At 63.6% G+C, this 9,220-nt stretch overlaps 2 protein-coding genes across 2 annotated transcripts; both read left to right on the top strand.

The window, feature by feature from the left end:
• Positions 1–363: 363 nt before the first annotated feature.
• Positions 364–5,350, top strand: SCRT2 (scratch family transcriptional repressor 2). Its single transcript, XM_071573231.1, has 3 exons — positions 364–961; positions 1,773–1,775; positions 2,634–5,350. Exons 1-3 carry the CDS (start codon positions 364–366, stop codon positions 3,338–3,340), a joined length of 1,308 nt encoding a protein of 435 aa, XP_071429332.1. The 3' UTR covers positions 3,341–5,350.
• Positions 5,351–6,812: 1,462 nt separating this feature from the next.
• On the top strand, positions 6,813–8,299 carry SRXN1 (sulfiredoxin 1). Its single transcript, XM_071572804.1, has 2 exons — positions 6,813–7,137; positions 7,321–8,299. Exons 1-2 carry the CDS (start codon positions 6,877–6,879, stop codon positions 7,522–7,524), a joined length of 465 nt encoding a protein of 154 aa, XP_071428905.1. The 5' UTR covers positions 6,813–6,876; the 3' UTR covers positions 7,525–8,299.
• Positions 8,300–9,220: the final 921 nt, after the last annotated feature.

Genomic DNA, 9,220 nt, shown 5'->3' with positions numbered 1-9,220 from the left:
ACCCCACACTGTCGTGATGCCCGGGGCGCCCCGCGCTGCCGGCGGCTCGGGGGGCTCCGGGGGGGCTCCGGGCGCGGCCGGGCGAAGCGACCCCCTCCCCCCACGACGGCTTGCCTTCCTCCCCCTCCTCCCCCACGTCCTCCCCTCCTCCTTCTCTTCCTCCTCCTTCTCCTCCTCCTCCTCCTCCTCGCCGCCCTGCCGCCTCCCCGCCCCTCGCACTCGCCTCCCCGCGCCTCTCCGTGCGCACCGCCGGGGCCGAGCGCCGGGGCCGGGGCGGGGGGGGGCCGGGGCCGGGGCCGGGGCCAGGGCGGGGGCCGGTAGCGGTGCCGGTACCGGAGGTGTCCAGCGCTGCCCGGCCCCGCCATGCCCCGCTCCTTCCTGGTGAAGAAGCTGAAGGCGGAGGCGTTCCCGGCCGCCGGGGCCCCCGCGCCCCCCTACGCCCCCCTGGAGCCCCCCTACACGCTGCCTGGCCCCGCCGCCGGCGATGGTGAGTGTGGGGCCGGGGGTCCGGACGGGGCCCCCCGCCGCTATTGTCTGTGCGCCCGACGGGGCATCGGGGGGGAGACACAGGGGGACGCGGAGCAGGGCGGGCCGGGGGTCCCCGCGTTGTGTCCCGCGGCGGGCGGGGAGTGCCGGGTGAGGGATGTCACCCCCCGTCGTCTTGTGCCCCGCTCCGGGGCCACCGACCGCTGCCGAAGTTGGTCCTTGGGGAAACATCCCCTCCGTGACAGCGCCAGCCCCGTGGGCAGCCCCGAACCCCCGTCCCCGCGCAGGGAGCACCGAGATGGACTCGTTCCCACGACAAGTTTGGGGGGCACGAAGCAGCCGGGCTGCGGGGGCGGAAAGGGGCGGCGGGGGGCGGCAGCCTCGCAGTGCCGGCGGGTTTCATTGTTCGCAGCGGTGCCCCGAGGCCCCTGGGAAGGCGGTGGGGGCCGGTGCGCCCCCGGGACACGGGGAGCAGGTGGGTGAGAATAGGGGGGCACCCCCGCAGCGGCGCTGGGAGAGGTGTGAAGGGCTGGGCTGCGGGTGGCTGGGGTCCTTGGAGCCCCATCCTGCAGGGGAAATTTGGGGTGGGCTCGGAGTCCCCCGGGCTCCACAGAGCTCGTCGGGGCGGTCCAGAGACCTGCCTGGGAAAAGAGGGCCAACAGGAGGTAAGGGGCTCCATTTCGTAGGCTGGGGAGTGCTGGCTTCTCGGGGACCGGGAGAAGGAGCTGGATGCGGGAATGGGCCTGATCCAGCTATGCACAAGCCAACATTGCCCAACCGTTTCTGTGCATGTCACCCCTTTTCTAGCGCTTCTTAACCCTTGGTGGGTGCTTGGGGGTCGAGGTTCGAGGTCCGTCTGGCCTCGGGGTCCTCTTTTCCCCCTCATCAGGAGCCAAGAGCCGGTGGGGGAGGGATGTGCTGCAGCTGGGCAGAAGCTGCCGACGCTGCTCTCCTGGAAATAACCTTGCTGCATGCTTGGAGGCAGCGTGAGAAATTGCTGAGCAGAGCGCTTTCTGCACAGCCCGCGCTGTCAGCACGGCGCGGGGGACGGGGGGGCCCGGCTCTGCCTCCACCACGCAGCCCCCTCCCCACCACAGGCATCCTCGGCAGCCCCAGGACAAATGGAGGTGGCTCTTTGCCCCATGCAGGGATCCTGTGGGTGCCGACAGGGGATCTGCCTTTAGGGGATGCTCTGCCGCGGGTGGCCACACTGCCCCACAACATGTACCGGTGAGCCCAGCCGTGCACTCACTCCTGACCCCTGACAGCCCCTCTGTTATCAACAGCGGGTATGTGGCCTCTGAAACAGCTTGCTGGGACCAGTGTACACAAGGCAGGGGACTGCTGGGACCAGTTTGGAAGTCCTGGGGTACCAGCGTGTCCCTCAGGGTTGCTGGCCCGGGGGGAAGGGGACTGCACTGCTGCTTCCATGGTGACCTTCATGTGACAGGACAGAGGGACTGGGATGCCAGTGCGGCACCTGCTCTGCCACAGGTTGGGAGTCCCGCATAGGAAGCGGAGTCATGAGCAGACCTGCACCAATGTCACATGGAGGTGATGCCAGTGGAGTGGTACCTGAGTCCCACTCCGCGCCTGTGGGTGCTGTGGGTCACTCTCCTTGGCAGAAGCGCAGGACCCCAATGTTGCTGCCCTCCTGCTGCTGTCCCATCTCCAGGCAATAGTCCCTGCAGGGACAGCAGAGAGGTGGATGGCTTTCCCAGCTGCTTTGCTGGGGAAAGGGAACCCAGGGTGGCCTCGTCCCCCTCAAGCTGGTTGCCCACAGAGCAGAGCTCATTACCGGCATGGCCATGGTGAACAATGAGGCTCCCAGAACCGACAGCTGTCTGGCAGCTAATGGCCCCCAGGGGCTGCCCACAGCCAGGGCAGGCGCAGCTGGACATTCCACAGCCCCATCCCTGGTTCCCACCTCTGCGGGATGGGACCCATCCTGCCAACAGATGCAGACAGGAGCCAGGGCAGGACAAAGCAGCTCCAGTGCTCAAGTGACTCAGTGGATACAGAGATCAGTGTGGGAGGGACAACCCCAGTTCTGCACGTCCATTCGGCAGTTTTGGCTCATGTCTTTTCCCTTGTCCCTAGTGAGGCTGGCCTGGAGCAGTGGTGACCCTGTTGTGTTGTCCCCACAGGGTACCTCCAGCACTGCCTGGCACCAGCTGGCTATGACACAGACAAGAAGCAAGGTCTGCCACCACCACCACCAGACCCAGCCTACGCACCCGGCCATGAGGAGTACAGCGACCCCGAGAGCCCCCAGTCCAGCTTTTCTGCCCGCTACTTCAACGGGGAGGCAGCGGTGACAGACAGCTACTCCATGGATGCCTTCTTCATCACGGACGGGCGGTCGCGCCGGCGCAGCGAGAGCCAGCGCCGTGGCAGCCACCGCCACTCCTGCCCCGAGTGCGGCAAGACCTACGCCACCTCCTCCAACCTCAGCCGGCACAAGCAGACCCACCGCAGCCTGGACAGCAAGATGGCGAGGAAGTGCCCCACCTGTGGGAAGGCATATGTCTCCATGCCCGCCCTGGCCATGCACGTCCTCACCCACAACCTCAAGCACAAGTGCGACGTGTGTGGCAAAGCCTTCAGCCGGCCCTGGTTGCTGCAGGGCCACATGCGCTCCCACACCGGGGAGAAGCCTTTCGGCTGCTCCCACTGCGGCAAAGCCTTCGCCGACCGCTCCAACCTGCGCGCCCACATGCAGACCCACTCCGCCTTCAAGCACTACAAGTGCAAGCAGTGCGAGAAGACCTTCGCCCTCAAGTCGTACCTCAACAAGCACTACGAGTCCGCCTGCTTCAAGGGCTCCGAACACAGCTGTGCAATAGGGAACTAGACCCCCAGCCCACTGTGGCGCATCCCCATCCCCATCTTCATCCCTGTGTCCAATCCCCATCCCCATCTCAGTCCTCATCTCATCCTATGCCTGTCCCCATTCCCATCTGCATCCTGCCCTGTCCCCATCCCCATCCCATCCTGGTCCCAGTCCCCATCCAGCACTCCTGCAGCTGCAGCCAGCCAGTTGGAAGCTGTGCTGAGGCTGGAGGACCCATCCCTGCAGACTCACTCCCCCCTGGGAGAAGGATACCCCACTGCTCCCTGGGAAAGGGCTACCCCGCGGTGGGATCCAGCTCCAAGCCCAAGGGTCCCTGAGCATCCCCTGCAGCCAGGCAGGTTTCTCTGCAGGGGACTCACCTGGGGACCTCTTCCAGACCCAGGAGAGACTTCCTCTCCCAGCTTAGGACTTTCTCCTTTATTTATTTAATTTATTATTATTATTTATTTAGAGCTGCTGCTTCTCATTCCAGGGGATCCTGGAGGAGAAAAGACACTTTTCTGCTCCCCACCAGGAGCATATCCTCCCTTTGACCCTATCCCTGATGGGACCATGGGCTGGTGCTACTGCCAGCTCAGCAGGACAGACAGCCACTGAGGCTGATGGATGCCAGGGCTGCCAGTCACCCCTGGAGGTTGGGGTCCCTGCAGCTCACCACCCAGGGCACCCTGCTGCCCCCCTGCCCTGTGGCACAGTGTTCATCCTGGCACTGTGGCTTCACAGCCCCAGAGTCTGGGGAAGGTGAGGGGCTCCCAGCTGAGATCCAAGGGACATGTCCTCCATCGGCTCCCAGCTCCTGCCTTGGCCAGGCACAACTGGCCCTCGCCACAGTGATGGGCTGGGAAATAGCCCCCACCAGGCAGATGCACCCCCCCCCTCGCTGTGCAAATGACTGGGCTGGCAGCTGGGCTGGAGACCCAGCCCTGGGGCAGGCAGCACCTGAACCCCCAGGCGCCCCCCTCGTACCCCCAACCCCTGCCCAGCCCCTTCTCCAGTCGGCTCCCGGCTCCCTCGCCATCACCTGCCGCCTGAGCTCAGGAGGAGGGGGTCAGAGTAGCCGTAAAGTTTTGGTGAGTCTATTTAAATGTTCTTATTTATATTATTTATAACTTATGCTTTTCACTATTTATTTGCCAAGACTGGCCAGCCCGTGCCAGCACTGGCTTGCAGGAGGTAGCAGAGCTGCAGCAGAGCTGCCATGCCCAGGACACAGCCGCAGTGACACGGACAGGGACAGGACCCTGAGAGCAAACTGTGCAGTGGGGCACAGGGAGGGCACGAGTTTGCCCAGCAACCTGGGCTCCACACCCTGCAAGCCTCCCCCAAAGGCAAAGCCCTTCTCCTTTGTCTTCCTCACTGCCACGGGCTCCTGCTTTGCTCCGTGCCCCGTGCCAGCCTGGTGAGGACAAACCAACCATTCTATGCAACCTCCCGGCGGAGCATCCTCGCACCTGCCCCGGAGCGAGCTCCATGCATGGCATCCCAGAGCAGGGCCCAACCCACGCCTCCGCTTCCTACCTCGGGCCGCGAGCTGCCACAGCCCCATCACTCTGTGCCAGTCCTCAACACGTCGGGGCTCAGCCCGGCACCCCACGGGGCCGCTCTCGTACAGCCCCACACCGTCTTCCTGCGCCGTCTTCCTCCCTGCACTGTCTTCCTCCAGACATCTCGGTGCCCGCGTTGGTCACGGGCTCAATGGGGATGTCCCTGTCACGGTCCTGGCTGCTGTGGCATGGTGATTATGCATCTGCACCCCATGCGGGGGACAAGCAATGCCTCGGCCACACAGGCACCCCACGGGGCTTTGCCGGTGATGCCGGTGCCATCCCACGGAGCATGGCATGCCGTGGCCGGCAGGCTCGGAGCACCGCGCCGCTGCCCCTCTCTCCTGTAAATAGCAGATACTACAGCAATAATTTTCCGTGCATGATAGATTTTTTCTGCCAGGTTTTGTACTCGCCAGCCCCAGTACGACAAGTCTACTGAGACCCGGCCGCCCGCAGTATTACTTGTAACGCAATTCAGGGATATAAAAGGGATTTCTGCCACTAACCACGTGTCTTGGGGGATTTGTGCCGCCGGTGGCAGGTGGTAGCACACAAGCTGCCAACCTGACAATGCCACATTGCCCTGTGCCCACACCCAGTCCTGGGCTGAAGCATCGTGAAGAGAGCTGCCCCAAACTGAGGGGTGATGTCCTGGCAAACTGCTGGGAGAGGGTGGCCTGAAGCACTCAGAGCATCCCATGCTGCCCATGTGGCCCTGCCAGCCCTGCAGCCCATGGGCAGCAGCCAGACAACCCCCTGCCGTGAGAAGGGGTGGGTTGTGATGCCATCCTGCTCATGAGAGCGCCGGGAGCTGTGAGCACGGCAGAGCACTGACCTGGAACTGAAGTGGTGTGTGAAATCCCGGCAGCAGGCGCAGAGCCTGGTGGGCAGCCTGGGGGGACCCGACGATGCTCACGCACCCCTGGGGCTCCACTGTGCTGTGTGGAGACGATTCAGTGAGCAGATTTTTTTTCAGATGCTGCCGCCATGGTGGCATCTACTCCCATGGGATGTGGACAGGGGTGGTGGGAACAATCCAGCAGAGACTCTGCTCCCAGGGGCAGCTGGTGCTCCTGCCCCATCACCCCTCTCCCTCAGCCTTCCCCACATGTGAGTGCCAAAGGGGAAGGGCAAATTATTTTTGGCATCCAGCTTGTCAGCAAAGCCCTCACTGAGCCTTGCGCTCCCAGTGACATCAGTGCAGTCATTCACCTGCAGAGACATCATCAGGTTCACTCTGCAAAGTACTGATCCCAGAGCCTCACAAGCCCATCCCTGACCACCACGAGCACGTTTCTGAGTCACCTCTGGGGCTGGGGACACACCATGCCCCCCAAGAGCCAGGGTGAGGGTCCTGGAGCAGCCATCCACAGCACCACAACCCCACTGTGGCTCCAGGGTGCCCCAGTTGCAGCAGCCAGTAGGGTGGGAGACTCAATTCTTCCCAGAAGCCTCTTCCCCTTTAGGACACTGGTCTGAAGAAATGACCTAGAAAGATACGAGGCTGGAATGCCACAGTGCTGGCCCAGCTGCGGAGCATCCCAGCATCACTGCTTAGCTCTGGGGCTGTGTCGTGCCTCCTCTTCCTCACCAAGGACCACACATGCATCAGCATAGCAGGAAGGGGGCTCTGGGGTGGGGATGTGTTCCTGGTACAGCCAGGCAGGTGGGGGGCACAGTGGGGGGCACATGCCAGCTCCCAAATGAAATGCTGCAGAATGGTCCTTAGTGCACCAGCACAGCCAGGTGGAAGAAGAGACCCCTGGGCAGCTTTCAGGGTGGGGGGCAAGACAGGCCCCCAGCACGCCTGGTAGGGGGCTCAGCTGCCACGTGCCGAGGAGTGTCCCATGGGGATGAGGAGGTGAGGGCAGCCCTGATTGCAGGCTCACAGGAGCAGGCAGCGGGCCAGCTGGCTCTGGCACCCATCCCGGCAGCCTGTCCTGCCCCTTCACTGTGACTCTGCAAAACAGCGGGGCGGGGGCGGTGACGATGACGATGGCTGGGCCAGGAGGAAGTAAAGGGGCCCGGCTGGGCGCTGCACTGCTTGGGGCAGAGCGGAGGGCTCGGCTGTGCAGGACAGAGGCAGACCAAGGGCGACTGTTCGCCTCAGCCATGGCCGAGACCGATGACCGGAGCATTCACACACAGCATATCTCGACCGTACACAACGTGCCCATGCGCGTCGTCATCCGGCCCATCCCGGCAGAACTGGAGCCTGGGAAGGTGCAGAGCCTGGTGGAGACCCTGCAGGTGAGCACAGCCCGCCCGGGGTGTGGGGACAGCCCCTCCTGCACCTACCCGAGCCACCCGGGGGTATTGCTGGGGAACCTCGCAGCACCCCAGCCCCAGCACAGGCAGGTCGGGGGGTGTCGGGGTGGGGTGGGGTGGGGGTGCCGAGATGTGTTGCTCTTGGGTATCTCTCCCCCTTCCCAGACGGATCCCGAGCGGGTGCCTCCCATCGACGTGCTCTGGGTCAAAGGCAGCGAGGGCGGTGACTACTTCTACTCCTTCGGGGGCTGCCACCGCTTCGCCGCCCACCAGGCGCTCCAGCGGGAGACCATCCCCGCCAAGATCATTCCCTCCACCCTCAGTGACCTCCGCACCTACCTGGGCTCTTCCACGCCCCACCTACGCTAGCCCAGCACCCCGAGGATGCACCTGCAGCCCCGACTGTCCCTGTTGGTTCCGGCCTGAGAGCTCTGTGAGCCCCTGGTGAAGATGGGATCAGGATTCCCCAGCCCTAGGAGGGTTCCCGGGGTCCCTCCAGCCGGGATGGGATCGGGGTCTCGCCGGTACCGGCAGGCGGGCGGGGCCGGCAGGTGGCGCTATTGTGCCGCTCTGCGCCGCCAGGAGCGACCGCGGGGACCGGGAAGGGACGGGACGGGATGAATCAGGACGGGATGAACCGACTGGGGTGGGATGAACCGGGACACGGCTCAGCCGGGAATAGCTGAACGGTGATGGAACGAGTTGAACCGGGGCACGGCTCAACCGGGAGCAGCTGAACAGGGACAGGAGGGACTTAATCGGGGCACGACTCAACCGGGACGGACTGAAGCAGGGCACACTGGAACTGGGACAGGTCACAGCCCGTCCGAGGCACAGATGTACCTGGAAAGGATACAGACGAACGGGGAAGGCATAGAAGAAAACCGGGACACAACGGAAACAGGACACAGCTGTACCAGGAGGAGGCACCGCTGAACTGGGCAGTGCCCATCCTCCAGCCCTCCCACAGCAACTCTGGGGGTCACCACGTGCCCAGGTGGGGGACCCTGGGCTATGCCTGCCCCAAAAACGTCTGCTCCATCTCTGAACAGATTCCATGGTCTCCCTCTCCATGGGGGACACCTCCAAAATGTTGGGATGGGGACACCTGCTGCTGCACCTGGAATAAAGGTGATCAAACCCTTGAAGCTCCTGGGCCTGGTGCTGGGGTGTGCTGGGGTTGGAAACAGGGATGCAGTGACATAGCATGGCACAGCACGGCACAGCACGGCACAGAATGGTGGCCTGGCACCAGCAAGAGCAGTGACTGCAGGCACGTGGGACAGGGAAAGATGCTCTACAAGGGGATGAATGCTGGGCAGGGATGATGGTCTGCCAGACTCCCTGCCATGCAACTGAATTCAGAATCAGCTCTGGCCTGGCTGTGGGAGCACATGTGGTCCTGCCATGCTGGGATGATGTAATTTCTGCAAGCACCATGTCATCACCCCATGTGCAGGCTGGAAAAACCACACCAAGCATCCCCTGGGCATCTCAGCATCCCTCTGAGTTGTGAGACTCCCTCCAGTGAGGGGAAAGGCTACTGACTCACCCACCACACCATGAGTCAGCAGCAGGACTGGGACAGGAACCGCAGCTGGACGCTTCTGTCTCCTTAGCCACGCTCCTTCCTGGACAGATCCTGTCCTCTCTGAGCAGAAACGGGCTGGGAGTGGGTTTGGAAGGAGGGCATGGCCCCCAGGCAGCAGCTCTGCAGTGCAGTGTGCATGGCAGCAGCTGGCAGTGTTGGCATCGGGCAGGACACACTTCACCACTGCCTCCACATTTCCGCAGGATCCACTGGGGAGGAAGAGCAGGGTGGGCTGGGGGTGCTGGATGAGGGAAGGGACCGGAGGGAGACTCTGGTGCGGCAGAGCTGCATGTGCCACATCAAAGTGGCTGTGTGCCGGGAGGAAGCCCTGCAAGTGCTCACAGAGAGCAGCCCTGGCCTGCAGCTCCCTGATGGGCCATAAATTTCTCCAAAGAATTGTGGCGTGCTAAAAAGTTTCCTCTTGTTAGAGAGGGGAGTGAAGGGAGGAGGCGGCAGCTCCTGCAGCAGCTCCTG

This window comes from Pithys albifrons, chromosome 18 (genome assembly GCF_047495875.1).
Source record: "Pithys albifrons albifrons isolate INPA30051 chromosome 18, PitAlb_v1, whole genome shotgun sequence".
Taxonomy (NCBI): Eukaryota; Metazoa; Chordata; class Aves; order Passeriformes; family Thamnophilidae; genus Pithys; species Pithys albifrons.
This window is presented reverse-complemented; position numbering and strand designations above follow the sequence as displayed.